The sequence below is a fragment of the Taeniopygia guttata genome, chromosome 13 (assembly GCF_048771995.1).
Source record: "Taeniopygia guttata chromosome 13, bTaeGut7.mat, whole genome shotgun sequence".
NCBI classification, from domain to species: domain Eukaryota; kingdom Metazoa; phylum Chordata; class Aves; order Passeriformes; family Estrildidae; genus Taeniopygia; species Taeniopygia guttata.
Window position 1 is genome coordinate 14288043 of NC_133038.1, and position 24097 is coordinate 14312139.

The following is a 24097-nucleotide window of genomic DNA, read 5'->3' on the forward strand; positions in this document are numbered from 1 at the left end:
CCCTTCTGACAGGCACACACACGCCCCAGGCTACAATCCCACGGCTCTCCCAACTGCAGGGACTGGAATCAAAATGAAATCCTGGATCATTTATGACTGTATTTCAAAAGCAAACCCAGTGCATTTAAAAGTAATAGCAGCTTTCATTTTCGAGACCTTTAAGTGTCTGAAATACTTTAAACAGGCATGGCCTGTTACCCCTGTGAAACACATGGAAAAGCTCCAGAAAGCCTGACTTAAGCTTCCCATAGTACACATTGCAGATTTCAAGAAGAAAAGCAAATGATAATTAAAACAAGGAAGTATTTGGCCTTGCATCATTTTACCTACCAAGCCCTTAACTCATGGGGAACTCTGACTGGGCAATAAATCTCTGTAGGTAAATCAGGGTTCTGCTGCCATGAAACAACCAGGAGAGCTGAAGCCAGAAAGCTGCTGATGGGAAACAGCCTTTTCTTTTTAAAGACACTGATGGAAATCAGGACTTCACATGCAGCACTTGTAATTTAACACTCATTAGTATCTCTACACCAATGATCATGTCCCCTACTTCTACTATCCACACACACTAAAAGAAATTCTCATTATCTGCAACATATTTCCAAAGTATTTGAAAGGGCTTTTACAAGACGATGAATGTAAACTCATCTTTGGCCTCAGGATGACAGTCTATTATGGAGAGCAGCAGAAATATTTACATTATCATTATGATATTTTTCCTGTTGCGTAGATGAGATGTCTGTACTTCGGGTCATCAGTTCAATCTGTTCCTGCTCTCGCTTTGTGTGAGGAAACTGCCTCAATAATGCCAAATGCATTCTGATCTCCTGCTCACCAGAAAGAAAAGACAGTCATATTCACTCTGCATTGTCTCCTAGTTGCAGTAATGACAATTTACAAGTGAATTTCCCACTGCTCATTCTAACCATGGACAGGACTCCAGCAGCTTTGAAGCACTGAACACTCAGGAAAACACTTTTTGGCTTTTTCAGAGCATGACCGAAGGGGAAACCAAAACATTTTCACATAACAACTAATTGATTCAAAGGAAGTTTTCAAACAAGAAAAGCAATATCCATATAGAATACTGAGTGCAATGCACCGTGATGTGCTGACATTTGCTGACTAGCTCTAATGGCAAGGCCAAAAAAGCCACATTAACAAAGCAAATGCAGTAAATCTGACCCTGACAAACTTGAGCTGCACAGAGTACCAGGGTTATCCAGTTTCCAGAAAAACTGCCTGTAAACCATCAGGTCAGAATCCCCCAGTAATAATATACCTGTGATATAACCTAATTAATCTCCAGCTGCAAACCCACAGCCACTCAATCCTCTGTCAGGCTTGAAAGCAGCCCGTGAGTGCCACAGACAAATCCACCCTGCAGAGGCCACCAGCAGCAGCAGCTCCCTGGCCCTGCCACGTCCACAAATCAAGCCCCAGGAACCAGAACCCAGCAGAGCAGGCAGCTACAGAACTTGGACTGCTGCTCACAGAAGCAAAAAAGCCCACATTCTGAAGACTAATCTAAACCAGCAAGCCAATAATGCCCACCCACCACTGCTGTGTTTTGAGACAGAACAGCTCAGTCATGTGGAAGCCCTGGTAACCAGAAGCTGTCACTGTTTTTCCCCCATTTCAACTCATCACTCTGAAGACAGAAGCTGAAGGCAGTTAATGAGGACACATTTCAGAGCTGGCAGAGCACACACAGCCACCCTCAGAGCCCTCGTGTGCAGCTCTCCAGGTGCTGGCTGAGCGTGGAGCCCCATCCAGCTGCCCTCGCTGGGACTCGCTCAAAGCAGCAGCAGATTCTGCAGAAGTTCAGAAAAGCCTGATTTTGCTAAGCACCTTCAGGATCTTCTCAAAAAGAATGAACTCTGATGGAAATTAAAGTCTCATTGTGAGCACAGACAGAATTTTTCAGTATTCTTTAAGGCAAATTTTAAGAAGCATCAGAAACTACTTACAAGGGCTCTGTTGTTGCAAAGTCATGGACTGGACTTAGTGAGTTCACAAGGCTGCTCTTGGTGTTAGCATTTTGCAGTTTAGGATTGCTTTGAGCAGCCAGTTACAGTATATTAACAGTATTTTTAATGTTTTCTCTCCAAGCCATGTGATTTGAAACTTGAATATATCTCAGAGTGCTTTAAAAACCCCAACATTCAGGAAAATGGACACCCAGCAGCATGGCTAAGGCTAAACCAATAATTACCAAATTATTAAATGGCAAATTAATCCCACTAATTTAGAGCCTCCTCATTTCTTGAGCTGGCTATCAATAAAAAAATGTCACCCTTCAAGTAGCAAAGGAAAAACCATTGGAAATGTGAGGCAGTAGTTACTCAGCTAACAGAGTAAAACAACTTATTTCCAAAGCAGACTTATGCTTAATCTGCATGTGTGGCATTTCTTCTGGAAATGTATAATCCTTTGCCACAAACTCCCTTAAATAGCTTTGTAATAAGATGACCTGATCACAGAAGTTGGCAATAGAACCCTCCTTAGAAGGGAGACGCCACTAAAACCCAGCAGTAATTTTCACAAAAAACACCCTTTCTTCCCCAGTCGTGCCTGCTTCCCTTAAGAGGGGAAACAAGACATCTGCACACTATCATTTCAAATAACCAATTTCACACAGGGGAAAAGGCAACACTGAGGAGGAAGCTTTCTGGCTTTTCAACATGTTTTCCTTTGCTTTCTATTCCCAAAATAATACATTTAAAAATATTTTAGATTTTTAATTATTCTTCTGCACTAATTTAGACAGACAGAAGATCCTTAGACTCATCAAATAAAATTGGTGTGTACTTGTATTTAAAAAAGGGTTACATACATTATTTACAAGAAGAGCCCAAAAGATGTAGAATGACTTCAGCTTGATAAATGGTGTCAATGTCATCCAGCTATCTGCAGCACAAGCCCCTGACCTAATGCACATCTTTCCCAAGCCAGAAGTGCACCCCAGAGACCAGCAAACACTTACTGTAATTATTTACTGTCTTCTGAAAAGAGCTGCTGTGATCTATACACAGTAAAACTACAATTATTGGATGTGGATGAAACCACAAAAACACCCTGTTACAAGCCCATGCTCTTTTGTCATGGCAACACCCTAACTCAAACTCCTGCAACAATTGAATTGTCAGGATCCTGCTTTAGCGGGAAATGATAATGGAGCTCTGAGGCTGCAGTCTGGGAGAGCTTTCTTTCCAGAAAGAGAACAAACAGAGAAATAAAGAAGACACAAAGAAAACGTATGATCTGGTTGCTTTTTCAAGCACAGCTTCTAATGACACCCACAAGATGAAAGAGGCTGAGTTTGACCAGGAGTTGTGGTTTGGAGGTCTGAGCTGGCTGAGGATGGGGCTGGAGAGGAGGTGCTACAAGTGACACTTCTCAGAGGGCTTCCAGCAGCAAATCCTGGGCAAATCACAGCCATGTGCAACAAGCCCCGGGCTACAATAAACATCTGAGCTCCACTGGCATCAGAGGAAAGCAGACATTGAGAAAATCTGACACACACTGCCCTTGTCCAGTCCCAGGCAGGAGGCACTGACTCAGCTGGGCACTGCAGCACAGCAGTGTCCCACAGGGAAGGTGAGAACGCTTCCATACCTACATCTAACCAGGGCAGCTTCTTAAGCAGAGCACTAACTAAATAGTTCCAGCTGCTTCTACCAGGAATTATCCAAGGAAACTACTTAGACAAAATCAAATACACATACTGCACACACACTGATATCATAAGGAAGTGAACAAGTCAAGGAAAGAGATGGCAAACAGCAATTTCTAAAAATCAAACACTGCCCTGATGTGATTTCACTGTCAATAAAGTTAATATCCCCGAGTCAGGTCTGCTTTGCCTGTGACAGACACTGGTCAGGGTTCTCTCCCTGCTCTTATCCCACCCTCACAAGCCTTTCATTATATTTGCTCTCCCTGCCCAGCTAAGAAGAGCAGTGACAGAGCAGCTTTGGGCACCAGTGTCCCACCAGGGTCAGCCCAGCACACAACCTCAGCCCTTCTGGGATTCTGCTAAAACTGAATATTGCCTCTTTGTAAGGCTACTCACAGAATTTGTGTGCTGCGAGTACCTACTCACTATTTTACCCATCTATCAATCAACTTTCAAAATATTCCACTAGACAAGAAATTAGCATCCCACTGATCCAGCTCTGACAAATCTCACAGTGCTGCAAATACTTACACCACGTTAACAACAAGCAACTCATTACTGAATGGCTGTTATTAAAATAAATAACTTGTCTATAATGTCTCCATGCTACTTAAGCCTACTTCAGAAATAATTGTAAAGGAATATGATTAAACACTGGAACATCACGGTTAGAAAATTTAAACACAAAGGTATTGGGCACACTCAGCCTTGGACCCAAATTGTCCCCATTCAGGATCACAGGGCTCTGCTCCCACACTAAGACACTCCTTTTTGGAATAAAATCCATATTCTGATAGTACTCAAAAAGTAAACAAATTCATTTCAGAGTCTAATGGATGCTTCCACTACCCCAATATTTTAGTGTCAGATTTCAGTATCTAAGTTCCCAGAGCCTGGTTTGCTCAGTCAAGCGACAACTAAGACAGTTCATTAAAAGTAAATAGACCCAACAAATGGTCCATGGCTATAAATTTGGTAGAGGCATTAATTCTCACTCCAAGACCTGAGTTTAGAGCCCTTCTAAGAGGTTTTTTTCACACACACAAAAGAGCTTTACCATGACTACTTAGCAGCTAGCCTGAGGTATAGAGGCTTCAACAATGAAACAATATATTCTTACATGACAGGGTGTTTGTGGGAAAATGAGCTTGTTTCCCCCTTTTGTTTTCAAAGATAAATAAGTATCTCATGGACCCCTAGAATACTTGTTTTTTTAGTGACAAGCAGATGCACTACAATCATTTTATACACCAGTTTTGCACACAAAAGAAACAAGATTCCAGCAGGCACAAATCTTGGCTTACAACCTTTGCAGATAAATTTCACAAGTTATTTTGGATATAAGAAAATAATCGACATAGAATCAAAATGTAGTTTCATAGCTGTTAAATTACATGTTTCATTTTATTATACTTTTTCTGTGCATTTCATCACCTGTATTAAAAATACCTCTTCCTTTATGGATAGATACTAGTAAGTATCTGAAACCATTTAAAAAATTATCTTTCATGCTTTCATTTCTCAATTCATTAAAAATGTCTTTTCCTTGATTCAGTTTTCTCATTAAAAGTGCCTGCATTTTGAATTATTAGACAATTATCCCAGATAAAAGAGTTGAGAAGCTTTAAAACCTAGGCAGTGAAGGCAACAGGGCAATGAAAAGCATTTCCACTAGAGAATCCAATCAAGGGCTCATTCACCATCCAACTTAAACTTAAAACCCTTATCCAAACCAAAGCAAACAAAATCCATGAATCTCAAAGCCACCCTTCCTAGAAGAAAAGGTTTAAAGCCTTATGAGAAACTCGTTTTGTGGGACGCCTCACATTCCATTTAAGGTTTATTCCACTAGATATATTCCTGCTTGTAATATCAACCAGATGTGACAATGAAGCCCAGCTAGCCCTGTAAAAAAAAAGATGCAAGGATATCCTGAAGCTCAGAATTTAGGAGAGGCTTGGAGAAAAAAGCCAAAGGTACCTGGAGTTAAAGCGAGGGTTGAGGTTATAATCTGAGAAGCATTCTGAATTCGATTTCAGTAGTTGTCAGCAAGGGGGTTGCCGTGGAAATGCACCTTGCATGACCTGGTGACACACGCGGGGACATCAGGACAGCAGCTCTGCTGTCCCAAGCTGTGTGCACAGGAAGCAGCACAGAGCCCCCAGGTTTGTCCTGCAGCTTTTCCAGCACATCACCGACATGAAACCAGGTCCTACATTCTGACTGCCAGCAGCAGCAGGGCTGAAGAGATTGATACCAACCCAGAGAAACAAAGCTGGTTCCTCCAGTAAGCCCCAGGTTTCAGCCTGGCTGACAGAACACACAGAAAAGCCCTCAGTTGCTTTTTCAGTCTTTAACTACTCCTGAAACTTTAACACGTCTTCCCTGAAACCTTCTGGCACACATAGTTCCTGCATGTTTAAGCAGCTCAGTCACTCCATCTCCACCAAATTTTATTAATGATAATCAATTTTCATAGTCTCAATTTTCATACTCTCACCAAACTTAGAACGCCATCATTCTATTTAACTTTATCTTAAAAAAAAGTCTGGCTCCTACCTTCATTAACAAAGCCATGGACTGTTACATTCACTGCACGCCTGCTGGAGAGGACAGCTTCAGAATCGCAGAATTCATCTCTATTTCCCCCATGGACAAGACTAGGAACTCTTCAGTCCAATGAATAAACTCATATCTTACAATTTGGGCATATTGCACAGAAATACTTAGTTCTTGAAAATTTTGCATGGTTTGAGCTATAGCAAGTTTACACAATTCAAATACGCAACTTTTGGACTTTCTATTTTATGAGGAATATAATTATTAAAAAGAAAATAATGGAGTAATGTCTGAGTAACTCAGAGTCAAGAGATGGAAAATATGGCAGGGGAAGTGCTATAGCTATACCATGGAAAATTAAAATTAAGACCAGCATTATCTACACTTTTTAATGTTCATTTAAATTCACTGCTCGTAAATTCCACAGAATCTACCTCACCCCTGCATCAACCTGTCTTATAGATTTTTGTTTCACTGCTTTTATGTCCTTTCATCACTTTTTCAGCTCTGCTTTCTTCTGGAGAGGCTGGGTCAGAGCAGCTGCAGGGAGGAATGCAGGCACCACTGCCCGTCCACTCGCATTGGAGCCAGCTGAGAGCAGAGGGGCACTGCTGGATTCACACAGGCCAGAGCAGAAATAAGAAACAACAGCTCTGAATCTACCAGCAGTGGGACCAAGACAGCAACACGAAACAATAGAGAGCAACCATATATATATATGTGTGGGTTTTACAAATTCTAGTAGGAAGCAAATTTTTCATTCTTATCCTATGATGGAAAAACATGCAACCAAACTACACTTGGAACTGTAACAGTTCACTTGAGCTAAGATTTATTTGCTTATAATACACACTGTATTTATATAATACTTGTATCTTCAAAAGAAAAAGAGAATTTCTTCTGACAAACAGTGTTAAAGTGATCTATCTAATGCACTGCTCAACAGTAAGCAAGAGTGAATGAATGTCAGTGAATAAAGACAAATGTTCCGACAGCATCCGTTGGGAGGCATTACAGAACGCAGCATTCAGATTAATCACTCCATTCTATGTAACTTTATTACAATCTTTATATTCTAAAAGCAAAATTATTGCCCTTGCTGTTAAGGGCTATAATGCATCATGACTACATGACCTGCTGAAAAACACACTCTGTGGTACTGAGCAGCCTCAGCTACTTTCACTTCAGCTTTGTGCGAGGCTCCGGAGGACAGATGCACACAAGTTATCAACACACAGCATTCCACTGAAACCACAAATTACCAGAGCTCCTCTCATGACATCCAGGTACAATGAGACCAAGCTCAGAGCAATCTTTGACATGTTAAGCTGGAATTTGTAGAGATCCAGGTAAACTCTATAAAAGCTTTTCTCTGGAAAGCATCATCATAGCCTTAGACAAGCAACCCATGTAAAACAGCTCTTCTAATGAATAAATAAAACTTGCACCTTCCAGAAACCAGATTAAGGTATCTGCAATCATGTCCCAGCTCATGTTTTACACTCAAGTGGAGTTTCAAGGTGCAAAATTTCAAAACCATGCAAAGAACATTAGGAAATGCAACCAAATTGTTCAGCTCAAGCAAATCCATTCAGCAGATATATCCTAGTGAATTCAAAAGTCATGACAAAGCTTGCAAAACAAGTCCAACAAAGATTTTCCATGCAGATTTTACAACTAAAACACATCTACAGCTTTTTTTTTAAATATATTTTTTACATCTGCAGAATAATGGCATCGACTTGATCACTTTTTCATGAGCAAGTGAATGAACCAAAAGTTCATTAGAGAATTTCTCAAAAATTTCAGTATCACTTGCTGCACAGCACTGTTCAGCTTGCCTCTTTTAAATGTAAACCAAGATCCTACTTCTTTAAAGTCATCTGATTCCAAAATTAATCTCCAATATCACCATGTGGTTTGTGTTTCCACAGAAAGAAAAATTTACTGCATAGTCTAAATGGTCTGGTTGCACATCGATGCATTTAAACAATTACAAAAACTCCACATGAATGGAGAACTTTTTCAGCCACCCTGTAATAACGTCAAAATTTCACTAACCAAATCACAGTTCTTAGGATCTGATTTTCCATAAACAAACTCAAGCATTAAAAGAAAAGTTTTACCAAATTTCAAAAAGCCAGTCTGGATCATGAGTTTAACTTCAGCAGGATCCAGAAAATTATTTCAAACTGTTTTTGACTACTCCTTTAAAAAGGCAGATGACTCTTTTTTGATAGTGACTATGTAGGCACCTTCTCATCAATTTTGTTTTTATATACTTTAAAAATATATATAATTTTTAAATCATCCACTTATTGTTCTAACACCACCCTCTCCCTCCTCCCACAAAAAACAAATAATTCCAAGTCCACGATATCCTTCTCTTGCTGTTGAAGTGGGCCTTGATGCCATCTAAACATTTGATAATACAGTTTTTATATTTCAAATAAATAAATTATTTTCTTCTCCTTAATTTCTCCTCTTCCTGCCTGATGAGGCAGCAGCCATAACGTCGCTGGTCTGTCTGGCAAAGCCTTCACTTACTTGAAAGGATAATTTTCCAAACTAAAGAATTTATAGTCATGTAGTCACCTCCATTATTTTAAAATAAGTATATGCACCCTCTCTTTGTGGGCATCTAGCCTGAACCAGATATGTGAACCTGACACTTCCCATGGTTTCTGTAGCTTTACAGAGAGAGTTCAAAATAAGTCACCTTGACGTCATCCTGGTGAATATATGAGGAAAACAAAAATTTTGTGGTTTCTCTTCCCTCTGATATTTATGCTCTACCAAATTACAACTACACACAAGCAAACATAACACATCCCCTGAAAAACCCTTACTAACTGGCAGTTTAATATCACAGAAATTAAACCTCTCGCTGCAGTCAAAACACAAACATGTGAATCTGCACAATAAGGAACATAAAATAGAAACACAACACAGAAAACTAAATCAGGTTATACTTACAGCCTAGTTAACTTCTGTGTGTTCTGAAAAAGCAGCTCAGGAAGAACTTGCAATTTATTCTTGTTCAGACGCCTAAACAGTTATAATCAGAATAATAAAAAAAAAAAAAAATAGATTAGATTATCTTACATTTGAAGAAGTTTATTCTATTACGCATAAACACACGAAGCTCCCATTGCATTAAACCTCATGCTATGAATCTGCCATTGGATGCCTCGTGCATTTTATTCATAGAGGAGCCAAACTGTGTCATTTGTAGTGCACCTGCCCACATCCACGAGGTGGGGAGTCAAGGGACAGGCACCACGAAGTTTTCATATGGATGAGTACAAAAACATAACTTTTAAATTTTCCTCTGGATGCCTACTGAGACTCATACACTCAGCTCACTGTGCCTCAGGAACAGCTACCGGCAAGAATCTGGATTTTCATTCTCCTTCAAAAAATGTAGGCACAGTAAATTCAGTAACTTGACCAACCAAGATTATTCCCAGATTAGCTATTATTTCTGTAGTATACATAATTTCTTTTTTAAAAGAATTTTCTTGAAACTTCACTTGGAAAACCTGAGCACTGTTGTAGAAAATATGAACATATGGGTAACAAGATGACTGCATGGTGATTTGAAATAGAATATTAATCCTGAAGATTCTTCCAGGAACATTTTAGAGAACAGATTAGTGTTTATACATTAGACCCTTTTACTCACTCACTATATGAGTTTTTACTCTGGTGACAACTTGCCAGTTTTTAGAAAACAACCATTCCAAGCTATTCCAGCCCAGTAACTATAAAAAGCATGAACCTCCTCTCCATAAAATGTGTGAGAGCACTGCAAAATCTGCAAGCACTTCTGCTTGCAAGACACAATCCTGTTCTTCAATTCTTTTTCAATGAAAAGTCACCTGCTCTCACAGTCCTAATGAATGCTATTTGCATAATGAGTTAATTGCAAACAACCCCACTGCATAAAGGGGCAGCTGTGTTTTTCTGTAAGTTCATATATGAGCCTTTGTGCCCCCTCTGTTCCCAATCCACCTTCCAGGCTAGCTTTGATAGCAGATCTATTTTTGCTGAAGTTTTGATCTCCAAAGACACCTGTGTGGCAAGCACATTTCTCTCCCTCTCAGGATTTTTCATAGAGGTGCTCAGAGAGAAATGAAAGAGAAAACAATTTCTATTTCTGCTCCTTGTTTTTCCCATGTGGAATGTGTTTGGAGAATTGTTTACCTGAAGTGAGTGCTTGGTTGGATTCTGGTGAGGATTGTTTGAGCCTGATGGCCAATCCAACCCACCTGGGGCTGGACTCTCAGAGAGGATCACGAGTTGTGTGAGAAATAGAGTCAGAGAAAGTAGTATATAGTTTTAGTATCCTCCTTTTATATAAAATATTAATGTATTTTAACACAGTTATAATAAAGAAATAATTCAGCCTTCTGAATTGAGTCAGACATCGTCATTTCTTCCCATTAGATTCGCCTGCATTAACAATACACCTGGAACTTCTATAAGCCCACTGCTGCTTAGCACCCCATACCTGTTTTCCAGTTCTCTTCTAGGCTGAGTCATTTCACTAGCAGAATTCAGGAATTTTTGGAATTGAAAGGCCTTCCTGAGATCAAACTAACATTGTGGGGTTTCATATGGCAGAGTTTTCACGTGGCCACCATATGAACGTGTCTTGTGAGACAAAGGGGTGGTGGAGGAGAGGGGAATCTCAACTTCTCTTTCTGACACCTAGAACAGATCAAAGGCTGCATCTGCAGGCTCACAGAGCCTGACACTGTGCATTACACACACTACATGAGCTTTCTGCAGCCTCTACCAACTACTCAAGGCCATTTTTGAGACAAATAAACCTTTAAAGAATATGAGAGGTGCTAGTTTTGCATCTGAGAAAATATATGGAAAGATTTGAATCCTTACACCCACGTGACATTTCACTATTTTGTACCTAAGTAAACAAGCTTATTTAATTCAAGGTTGATGGCAATGTGCTACTTAGCCCTCATCAGAGTCATTACTTCGGTTAATCATGTTTATCTTTTAGAATAACAGGATGAAATATAACAAAAAAAAAAAAATTTATTCAGGGCTTAGCACTCCTGATCCATCCTCCTTCACCAAGGCCACCACTAGTCATTGAGACACACTGAACAAAATCAGCTTATTTATCATCCAAAATGCAAGAGTGCCAGTGAAATGCATCTATTACACACGGTGTCAAATGTTTATTCCTGTGTCTGATTATCATTTCGGATCTCACAATGTACACATAATTATGCACTGTCAACCCAAAGTCATCTGACTCATGTCAAAGCAACATTCCAGGAATATGTTTTAAGATTATTCTTTTCTCTACTTGCAAGGATTTCACAAATGCTGAGCTTATGGTTATTGTTCTAAGCCAAAGAAAAGAATCAAAATCAGATTAAATTTCTAGAACAGGAAGTTTCACACCAACAATCAGACAAGAAAATATTTGTAGTAACAAGAAATCGTATTTCCAGGTTAGCAAGCTTCAACCTGAGAAGTGAAACATTTACAAATTGCAGTGACACAAGCAACCCAGAGACGGGAAAAATGCTAATATTGAGGGTGTTTCTGTAATTTACTATCAAACTTATCCAGAAGATTGAGCATCTTATACTATTTCCTATGGTTTCTGTGGGCCAACACTCTCCTAACTGTGCTAGCAAAAGGACCAAGTTCTCAGCTGCCCTGTTTAACTCTCCTAAGCATTTTAATATCTCAACCTAAAATTCCTTCCCTATTGATTTTGTTTCAAACATCATATAATATCCACACAAGGACCCTTGCAAAGCTCACACTGTGAGCTGCTCTTCACCAGCACTAAACATTTTGTATGGATCTAAATGTGCTTAAAATTTTTTAAATTATATTGTTATAAATTAAATTCTTTTTACACTGCAGCAGAAAGCAAACTGAATTTGTGTATCAAGGCCAAGAACTCAATGAAATTCTGCTTTTGCTTTAACTTGTATAAACTTGATTTTCAAGCTCCCCCAGCACTGCTGGTCAGTGCTCCTGCAGAGATTTCACCCTCCAGAAGCTTCAGGTGAGTTTTATTTTAGCCACAAACCAGAGCCTGCAGCTCTCTAATGCCAGGTTATGTTACTAATTGATAATGAAACAAATTAATGTAACACCAAACACTTGAAGACAATGTCTATCCATGTCTTGTTTCAAGCTATGGGACTCTCCAAACCTTCCAGCACTTCCTAAGATTTATTTCAAGTTTAACCTTCTGCCAAAAGTTATTTTATTCATAGTTTGGTTCTCAGGGGAGCTATGGGAATGAACAGGGGGTTGTTTCTGTTGAACATCACCTACTGCATTATAACTTCTACTGCAATACTTACTGAAATACAAGACTAGATCACCTCATAGAAACTTAGACATACTTGATGTAGGATATATTTAATATGCTCCTATTTATTATGTGCCAGAAAGCCACCAATAGCCTAGGAAAAAATCCCAATTACACCTCTTATTTCTCTTCCTGGGCTTGAGAGAAAGGCCATTAAGAAAGTCCTCAATACAGAAGTATCAAAGTACCAGACAGGATGTTTTTAAATTCCAAAAAAGGAGACAGAGACAGGTTTAAAGATTATTTAATGAAAAAACCAAATGTTCTGAATGGCCATTTATAAGCACTGTTTCCTCTGGTTTGACAAAGAGGTGCCAAACACGGATGAAATGCAGTGGAAGAGCTCCTAACACATCGTTTGACAAGAGCTGGAGTTTATCCTCACCTCTCAGTATCAGTTCTAGGACAGAGAGGGAAACTTGCAGTGCAAAGTGAAGCAAACTTTGGGAATGCCAGCACAGGGATGGAGCTGTTCCTCAGGAGAGGTGCAAAGCACAGGCTGGGCACCCTGAAGGATCAGCCCCTCTCCACAGCCAATGATCCTGAGAGAGGAACAGAAATGCCCCCTGCTTGCCTAGACCTGTTACCATCCCATTACTGCATGAATCTAGATCCTGTCAGCCGTCCAATCTTAATTACAGCGGTACTTTTGATTTTATAACAAGTATCTTGGAAATGGTAAAACCATAGAAAAGAAAAATAGTCTCCACAAAGTTCATAAACAACATGAGAGAATTTTGCAAAATCATTCTGTGGACATTGTTCCTGGAGTGTACTTTATTAAAAAAATATAGATATTCCTGATTTTAAATTAGTGACTTAAAATAGAAACAACATCAGGTCATACCTGGAAAATGAATTTAAATCCAAGCCAGTTTTGCAGCTCTAACTGGCTACATCATGGAACAATGTCAGGTCAGCTTTGTGAATCTGAACAGTAGGCTAGAATTTTTTAAAAATGTCATTATCTAACTAAGTCCCCGGGACTGTTTAGACTAGGAATGCCACCTGGGATGCAGCACAAAAAGAAACCCTTGGAACTGGGCTCTTCCCTCAGGCTGGGAGCACAGCAGCCCTGCTGCCAGGACGTGTGTGCACACACAGCACCATGCAGCACCCAGGTACACCCAGGGCCAGGGGGAACCTGGGGCACAGAGCCAGCCAGGATCTGGTGCACATTATGTGACCTGGGAGTGCTGGATGGGAATGCAGCTGCTCAGCCTCCAGTGTATTCCAAACTGGATGCTTTACAGCTAATAAGACCTGCAAAGTATTCCGGGAATTCGGAGCACTGGGCAGAATGATGCATAATCATCCAATGCCACGAACAGATTAGCTCCAGTGCTGGATCAGAAGCAGCTCTGGATGTGCACAGCATGGAGCCCAGACTAATAAAGCCTCCTGGAAGCTGAAGAACTGTGCAGAGAGGCTCTCCAGGAGTCATATCAGCTCTGGCAATACCTGCATTGAGTCAAATTTATTAACTCTGATTAGACACATGCTGGCTGTGCAGTCAACAATCTCCACACACTGCAGCTCCCTCCATCTTCCAGACTCCTTTAACCACTGCCATGCACAGGAAACAGAACTCGGCATGTTCTGTTTTGTTAGTCTGCTCCTCAGGTCCCCAGAAGTGACCCAACAGAGCTGACCAGGCACAAGTGCACACAAAGTCCTCCATGTGCAGCCAAGGGTCTCTAGGAGCCCATCCATCACCTCCAAGGAGCCCAGCACAGCAGGACTCTGCTCTCTCACGAGGCTCAATTCACCCTGGTTCTGCTGGAACCTCTTCTGGGAGCTGGAAAGGATAAAAGCTAAAAGCCCATACTTCTGTCTGCAGGAATTTGGTGCAAATGTCAAGTATTGCTACTTCTGAAATTATTATGTATCACTGGCACATTCTTAATAATGGCTGCTTACTAATCTTAGTATTGGATGTTGACTTCTCATATGAAATGACCACATAAATGTCTGCATTTCACAGCTTTATCCTGTTACAAACTGATTTTCTTTCTTTGTAACTCAAATGGCCTAAAATGCAGACTTACAGAATTTGTGACCTTTCTAAGTCCATTTATACAATGCTGTCCTCTGGTTTATTATGTTTTCTTTAGAACAGCCCCACACAGCATCAAACACACTTTTCCAACACTTCCTCTCACCTCCCAAAAATATTTTGCTCATATATATAAACAAGTGCCAGGTTCTCCCCTTGCTCCCTGCTGCCCACCTGGGGGTTCCTGTGTCCTGAAGGCAAAGGGGGAGAGGGAAACAACCTCGGTGTCAATCACAGAATATCAAGGGCCCTTACAAAAACAATGGAGAAGTTATTAACTGTGAAATTCCTGCCTTCCTGGCTCCAACCAGGCTAATCATATTCCTTCCTCTGTCTGAAGCTGGGATGGGAGAGAAACTTAACTATTAAGATTCCACTGATTATTAAAACACAGAGTGAAAAACCACCATTGAAGCCTGGAAAGAAACAATGCTACCAGACTAGAGGAAGACTGAAGATGTTTATCAGGATCATTCTCTGAAACAAATGGAGCTAAATACCTATACTTTCTAATATTATTTTTGGTTTATTCCTTTTATTTGGATAACTTTTGGGTGAGTAAAAAACCCTCCAAATTGGTAGGAAATTATTCAATTTGTTCTCAAGGTAGAGGTCATCTTTTCCTAGAGGAAAATCTTTCTGTGGGCACTGATTTCAACTGCATCCCTCATGCTCACACCACTGGAAGGGTCACATCCAATTCTGACTTTTTTGTCTCACAGAGCTCCACTCAAAATAAGAGCAAAGAGAAGTTAAATTTAATCTCTACTGAAGGCATGATCAGGATAGATGGAAAAGAACAAAATGCATATGGAAGCAGAACGAGAACATAGCCCAACTTGCAGCTATTTTAATCTTTTTGCAAGAAGAATCTAAACCAGAGAAGACATTCCAACAATCCTGCAGTGTTCCACCCCTCACATGCAGCAGAACCTTCCTTCCTTTTCAGGGCTAATATCACCAGAGCAAGGCTTTAGAAGGTTCAGAAGAATTTCGGGGTTCAGAAATCCAATAACCAGGTAAAAAGAACATCTAAAATATCAGACTTATGCATTTCTTATACAATTAGCTTGGATAATATGAAAAAGCTTCAGTGCAATCACAATCCTTGACTTCTCATTCATTAATATACAAGGTGTACAAGGAGAGGGTCTGAGAAGAAACATTAAAACACAAATATAATTGCAGCCAGTATTTTGAGACAGCATTTTCAGCTTCATGCTTTGTTCTCACAGCCTCAGGGAAGTTTTACTCTGAGTGAGAAACAAATCAGAGAAAACCCAAACCCCCTTTTCTGCAAAGTTTCAGTGAGCTGATGCTCACTGAAGTTTGAAATTTCCACAACAAATTTCCTCCTTCAAAGTCCCTTCAAAGAGACGTTTACTTGCTTCCCATGGACTATGGAATCAACATGAAAGCCAAAAGTAAAAGCAATGCAAGTGTTATTTATTCAAACTGGGCAAACTGTGCAGTTTTCCAATGCAATTTGATTTCTCATTATGCCACTGACTCGGTTTGAAAATTTTGAATACCATAACATCAGTTACTTCAGGCAAACTGCAAATATTCAAGGCTGGAGCAGAAATCACCACATTTACATGGCTATGGAGGAAAAAAGCAAAGAATTTGGCTCTGCTAGATAATCTCACTGCAAAAATCTCTTCTGCACATCTTTGTTTTCCATTTACAATATCTTGTAGTGTTATACTGATATTAGTGAACACATTCCACCCAGAAGTTTAAGCTGATACACAGGCTCTGACTAAACCTGACAGTTTTATCATTGTCTCCAAATAGAGCAATTACTTTGTTTTAACCCCCCCAAATGTGCGATACCCATCAGCCTCCAAATCCTGTCTGCCTTTCTACTGAGCATTGCCAGCTTTGACCCAGATCAAAGCACTTCATATTGTTCATGAAGTAAGTAGCACTCAGCTCCTTTCAACAAAAGTTCAACTTTCAAGTTTAACATCCATATTCACATTGCTGCCTATTACACAATTCATTCTCCAACAGAAAAATAAAAACTACAGTGGTTTTAAACCTTTTAATGGGCAGCTTTAAAGGAGCAGTCCTGCTACTTCAGCCTTTAATATCCAGAAATGATCCAAGTAACTTTGGGTTCACTCCCCCAGCTTGGCCATTTATTTTATTTCACACTCAAAATATCTGGGTGTCCCTTTTGGCACTAAGCAAGGTCCTTTTTTCTCCTTTGCTGTCAAGAGCCCTGTGGCATGATCCTTGGAGATGTGGCTCAGGGAACACGATGAAGTTGAAAGAGTTCCTACAAGTTACTTTAAGGAAGAAGTGATTACATCACAAGCTTGGGCAGAACCAATAAGCAATAAAAATGACTTAATATATAAAAGACTCAAACAGAAAGACAGGAGTTACTGAACTCCAAGGAGTAACTAAGTTTTTCTCTGGAAGCACTGGCTTGGGAAGCAGGAACAGGAGCACAGCCAACTGCTTACGATGGTTTCACCAGAAAATCCTATTAGAGTCAAGAAATCCATTGTGATCATTAATGTAACTTCTCCTTTGCTCTGTATCACTTCCTCTTGGTAAGGAAAAACAGTCGAGATGCAGCACCCAGTAAAAAAAGTCAACCTTATCCATTACTTTCTGTCATCACCTCTTTATATTACTGCCCTAGGAAATAAAGCCAGATGATCTATAATGGAATTTCAATAAGGACACTCAGAGGAAGCCCAGAACAACCATATTACAGGATTATGGTGTGGGATAAAGGAACTTCTTCATCCATGTGATGTGTTCTTTCAGAAGCTTTTACAAAAAACTGGGAAAGATACCACTGCAAGTTGCTAAGGGACCATTTTTTGAAGGAAAACTGTGTATAATAGTTACAACTGTGAGATCCCTTATTACAAACTTAGCAGGCTGGGTGGTCCTGGTTCACATTTTCAAAGCTGTCACAAGTAATAACCTTTATTACCAACTTCTCATTAGACTGAGAAAGATTATCTCCCCTCTCTCAGAAGTGCAGAGTACATGTCTGTGCATTTCAGCAGCACAGGAACTGTGGCTCTGTAACACTTCATAGCTTTCAATATCAGAATCTGTCTTTTATTTTGTTGTTTTTTTTTTTTTTATTTTCTAAGTATCTCCTCGTATGAAAAAATCTGACATTAGGATGGATGACAGAACTACATAGATGACCTCTGGCTAGAACAAACTACTAACAGTGGCAAGAGAAGCAGGAGGAGCAGGTTTAAATTCCAACTTTTCCTAAAACCAACACGAAAGAATGAAAACATCATAATTGCATTCCTGTGATCATCAAAACCTGCAATCCAATCAATGCCCTAAAGTGATACAGAAATGGACAGAAACCTTGGTACCCACCTAAGTGAAGATGAGAATAAAGACTCTAAGTGTCAGGGTGTTTAGCGATGACAACAGCAAGAAAATCCTTTAAATCCAGAAGAGCAAGCAGAGGTGTCTGCCCAGTCTCTTAACACAGTAGCAAATTTACAGAACTACTGAGCTGCATACATGCAGTATAGTAGATTATATTTATCTGCAGAAGACTTTACTGTACAAAAATTAGTAATTTCTTTTAATTGGCTTTCAAAGAAGCCAAAAAAAACTTCATCCATAAACCCTCAAGCAGAGATGGTCTCTGCTAAAGCTCCTTCTCAGTTTCTGAAAAGCTTTTAGAAAGTTCTCCTATTTCAAATCAGAAAAAATTAGGAACTCACACTGTGTAACTTCAAAACACTCATACAGAATGATAAAAACAGGGTTACTTTTTCATTACTCCACTGACTATTGTGAAAAAGAATGGGAACATAATCCAAGAAACATAATCTATTGGAGTACCCCTAAATGTCCGTAACTTTTAATATTTTATCAGTTTTTGTAAAGACAGTAACATAGACATGACTAAACCATTTTTTTACACCAGTGAGTAATCTCTCCAGGTCAGGGCTGGAAGATTATGAAGAAAGGAAAAATAAGTTTTAGCATTCACATCTCCAAGCCATGATGCCCCTGTTGACAAACCTTAAAAGTTTCTATTATTTCTAGAAGTCAGAAATTGCTGTGAACAATTAGCAGGAAAACATCTAAGTACAACTATTATTATAATTTTCAGCAGAAGGAACAGAACCCTGTTCCTGTTTGAATAAGGCAACACCAGCCCTGCTCCCCACACCATCCATATATAGTAAGGAATGCTCAGGGCACTGTGGTGCTCCTTCTCCCAGGGATCTGTGCCAAACAGAACCAGGGAAAAAGGAAGACATGCAGGATCATCTCCTGCTGAAATCCAACTGGATGCTTTAGAAAAGGCTCCAGCCTCCCAAGCCAGTGGAATGGAATAAGGAAATGATGAAGTGGCACAAAGAGCACACTGCACGCTTGATTTCAATGTGACAAGCAAAAAGCCAACACCAATAAGGTATTTCCCTACTCAAACAGGTCTCTACTGCTCTGTCAGCAGTGCAATTACCTGTCACAACTCAGCCAAAGGACATCATCTCCTGTGAAGCCACAGAGTAACCAACAACAAAATCCACTTTGTCTAAAACAGAGTGCCCAGCTTCTGTGATAGTTACCCTGACCCACTGCTGCTTTCCCAGAAGGTTTTCAAATGCAGAGGTCAGCTGTTCTGAGGTGTTTCAGCACCCTGCAGCTCCCATTTCTCTGCTGTATTCCTAACATACTGCAGAACATCTGTTCCACTCAGAGCCACCAAATACAAGTATGAAAATTAACATGGGGAATCCATAACACCTGCATGAACCCTAAAATCCTCTTTTTTTTTTTTTTGGGGGGGGGGATCCTCATATTAGACCACCTTGACACAAGCAGAAAGATCCAGAGAAGAGTTTATCTCCAAGAACGGAGAACATGACACTAACATGAAGTTACCTATAAACCAACATGGATTGGTTTGTTCTGCTCCATGTGGAAGGAAGGTGCAGTTTGAGGGGAGCTCCAGTTCAACAGACACAGCTAAAATGGAGTTGTGCCACAGGAAAAGCAAAGTCAAGACTGGACTGATCTGATCCATGGCAGAGAGACTTCAAGACCTACATATTAATGTATTCTCCAAGAACAAAAGGAGGTTAAGGGCTTTGAATTCATCATTGTTTTGCTCAGCAGGATTATTTAAGGATTGCTGTGCTCCACAGCATGAAATTCAGCCAACACTTATGGTATTTCTGGGACAGCAAGCAGCATAATCCTTCTAATATGAGGAAGCTCAAAGAAGCAAAACCCTTTTGATGAAATTATTTAAGATAAATAAAGTTCACCCAAATAATTCCAGACCACAGATGCAGCAGTTCTTACCCAGCAGTAACACAGACACTTAAGCATTTCCTACAGATCTGGAAGAAATGACTGCTAAATCCTTAAGTGTTTTGCTTAAGCAAATACCCTCATAAATCTTCACCAAGTATAAAAAAAAACCTGCTAAAATCAAACAAACAAGCCACAGAAAAGAATAATGTTTAAAAGGTCTGATGTAATGTCCAGTGCTGATCAGCTATTCCAGCTGAATTATGGCAGACTGCAGTGGCAGTGTCCTTATCCCACTTGCTTTGTAACCACTGCTCTCGGGAGCTCAAGAATCCTGCGGTTACAGAACCTCTTGTCTGCATAAATGAGACCCAAATTTGTTTTTCTATGAGTTCTTGTGGGTCAGTGACCTATTACAAAAACCTTTTTGATGAAATCGGGTTCATTTATTTTCATGTTGTTAAAATAAACCTGGCTGTTTTGTGGCCCTGGTCAGAGGTACTAATGCAAACCAAACCCTCTCACTGAAGCATTGCATCCTGCTCCTGGCTACTGCCCTCAGCCTCCCCTGAACTTTTCCTGTGTTTGGACTCCTCCTGTGCTGGCCTCTTGACAGAGCTGCTAATGGCTTCCCTTGGAAAGAGGGGCCAATTTTTAATTTTTTATTTTTTTAATAATGTTTGCAAAAGAAATAAAAGGTTTGCTCCTGAAGCAGCCATAACCAAGGGCTTGGCTGTCCAGCAATGGCTGAGTAATGTGTAACTATATAATTACGTGCTACAGACAGAGCAAGCCATGAAATTTGATGTTATTAGTGCCCTCTAGGAGCCCACAGGACATAAATGCAGTAACTAGGAACTATCATTTTTCCAATTGCACGTATCCTATTAGAAAATATCACCTTTACACATGTTCAAAGAAGAAGTTGTTTCCTAAAACGATTTCATTCACTGAATAGTCCCCAGAGGGCAAGGAAGTGACAGCTACTGTACCATTTTAAAATTTATTTCAACAATAAACATAGAAATAGTGTTCTTGGACAAAACTCATGGACAAGAAAGAGCGAGAGGGATTCATCTTTGAACTAATTTATAGCTAACACAGGCTTAACTGTTTTTTTTTTTTGGGTGGTGGTTTTTTTTCTGGTGTGGTTTGTTTGGTTTTTTTTTTTTTTTGTTATTTGGATGGTTTTGGTTTTTGTTTTTTTTTTTTTTTTTGCTAAATAAAGATGGTCCAGTAGAAACCCAAAGCAGCAGGTAGTGAACAAAGCATCAGCTGATCAAGGTTCTCTGGTTCCTTTTTTACCAGGTTTTCTCCATTCTACCACCAGATCGTGTGGACAAGCCCTACCCCTTTCCAAGGCACTCATCAATAGTAGAAGGATGAAATTTTTACCATTTTAGAATGTTTGTGCCCCTCACATCAAGCACAATTCCAATAGAAGTGTCTGGGGTGCAGGAACCCACATTATCACACGGCTGACACGTGGAACAAGTTTTGCCAGGCTAAGGGATTGATTTCCTCAATTCATCTGCTCTTATTTTCAGTCCTGAAACATCAAGTGCAGCAAATGCAGAAATTTTTTGGCAAATTGACAGCTTGCCATAATTTCAACAGGGTCATAGGAAAAGGAAAAGGCAATTTTTAGGTTTTTCTAAATGGATGGTAAGAAATACAAAATATTTTCAAGCGCATAACCTGTATTCACACCACACCAGCTCACCTGTACAGAAAAGATAGATATTTCAATGCTTGCAGTAATGCTCCATTAATTTAAATAAAAACTAAAGTTATGATTTTTAATATAAGGAAAAAAACCCCAGCATCAAGATCCAAGCCACAGATGCCTCTCATTTGAGGCACCAGCCTGATCAGAGCACATGACACAGCTGAGCCCTTCTCTTTTCCAACTACCCAGAAGGAGCAAGTCTGCCTCCAAAAAAAGCCCCAGATATATTTTTTCATGTTCCAGCTTTTCCTTACACTTCTATAAGTCATGTTGCTCCCAGTGATGCTTCTAAAAATCAGTTGACCTTTTCACAGTGTGGTTTAAACTACTGAAATACTTAGAACAGAACCACAGCCAGCTTTATTAAGACATTGAACAGGACAGTGGTTTTCTGTACAAGCAAAACACAGACTGGGGGCATCTGAAAATGACCCAGGTTTTGCTTCTAGAAGTCATTTCAAGCTTTTAGGGTTTTTTTTTTGTTTCGCCATCATCTTACTCCACCAGTGATCTATACTTACACTTGAACCACTCTGTCTCCCAAAAAATAAACAAGTTCTACCTGCAAGCCCCTATTGGCAGGAGAATATAAACACTAATTAATCTTGAGATACTGAGGCATGGACATTACAGGAGTGTCTCTGTGTGAATATAGACCACTTGGTTATTCTGGTACAGATTTACTCAGTTTTAACCATGAACAGAATTCAGATTATTAGAGTTTAAGTAAAAAAAAAAAAAAAAGAAAACCAATTTTTTATTTGGCTTTTCTAAAAAATAGCATGAATTCTCTAGTTGCAAGATTATAGTTACCTCAGCCCTGTGGCAGATCTTTTGAAGAAGATTCAGCGAGTTGCTAGGAATAATTACTGAGAAAACTGGTGGCTACAGATATGAAATCAACAAAATTCAAAGGGAAATGCACGTATTTTGGACTATAAAAATGTTAAGACAGTCTTAAAGCTTTAAGTATGCTTCATTTATGGGATGTGCATTTACTGCTCATAGTACATGGAAAATAATTTATCATTCCTGGTCGCTATCAGTGTACTACAACCAAAATAAGGGAACACTTTTTTCTGAAAGATTAATATAAATGACAGAATACTTTATTCACCATATGAACTAGGCCTTACTCAAGTATTTTCTCCCACCCTGAACTGTTGTGAGAATCTTGACTCTATATGGAAATGTATGTACCAGACATCTTGCAACATTCCCTTGCAGAAAAAATGACTTTTTGTACTAATAGCTGGAAATCTCTCTCATCCCCCAGTTTCATACTGATTGTATCTCTGTAGTGTGGGAACAGCAAAAAGAGAGCTCCTTTAAACAAAAAAGAACAATAATCATTCCTGACCATATCTGATACATCACTCACACAACAGACTGACGTTTCTCTCAATTACTGGCACTTAAATAGTGTAAGAAAAACACATCTCAGTGAAATCTTCCAGAGCAGCCAGTGCACAGTATTGACAGATAAGGGAAGCATGTGAGCCATATCCTGGGAACTTTTATTTTGGCTGTTTGGGCCAAGAGCAGCACATAATGCTGAATCAAAAGCAATAATTAATGAGCTTCCTCCTTCCTTCCAAGAATTAACCAAGGTGAGCTGTCAGCTCAAGCCAAGGTGAGACTGGAGGCAATACCTGCGTTCCTCCCCTGTGGCTGACACAAGCGCACCACTCACATTCCATCTGCCAATATCTATTTTACTATTCTATCCTTTTATTTATAGCCACACATTGCCCCATATAGATCCACAAGAGCTACTCTGTCCTCACTACTGGTTCTGTCCTGTGAGATTCTAAAGGTAAAATATCAACAACACAGCTCAGCAATTTGCATCTTGCATAGCAGTTTCCATCATATCTCATGAATAAATCTTGTATTTATTATTTTATCTTCTTGTTATCATTCACATTCCTCATGGAAGATGCTGATTTTGCCTGGCTTTTGTTAAGCAAGTCTTATAAGAAGCAGGAATTCCTTACTGGTGACTTGCCAGGTCTCCTCTAAAGTCAGATATCCAGTGTGAGCTCCTGCAGGGGTGAAGAGCAGCTGGGAGACCACTAAATTCCTCTGCTCCAGGCATGATAAAACAGCAGGGCTTGCCAAAGCACCTCAGCCCTCTCCAGGGAAAGGACAGCACATCCCTGAGACTAAGAGGTGGTCAGCTAGGGCAGAATTAGACTGGGGAAAGAGAGGCAGTTCAGTTCCTTGCAACAGGTGAAAATCAGCAAATCTCCATTCCTGGGGCTGATTTACAGCCCAGCCAGCTCCACATCCCATTTCCAGCAGTGCCAACTGCAGCTGCACACAGGGCAAGGATGGATCACCCCCCTCTGCACCTCTGCCAGCCTTCCACCTTTTCCACCTGGGTTTCTCAGCTGCTGGGGGTTGGTGTATTCAGTGGAGGTGCCTTTGAAGAGTGAT

At 39.9% G+C, this 24097-nt stretch overlaps 1 protein-coding gene across 3 annotated transcripts in view; it reads right to left on the reverse strand.

The window, feature by feature from the left end:
- Positions 1-24097, reverse strand: part of SLIT3 (slit guidance ligand 3) — a 473826-nt gene that overhangs the window by 422638 nt on the left and 27091 nt on the right. For all 3 annotated transcript variants that reach the window (XM_030284150.4, XM_030284149.4, XM_002189997.7), the window contains one exon: positions 9215-9286. In XM_030284150.4, coding sequence (XP_030140010.4) covers positions 9215-9286 — 72 coding nt within the window. The remainder of the gene's footprint in view (positions 1-9214; positions 9287-24097) is intronic.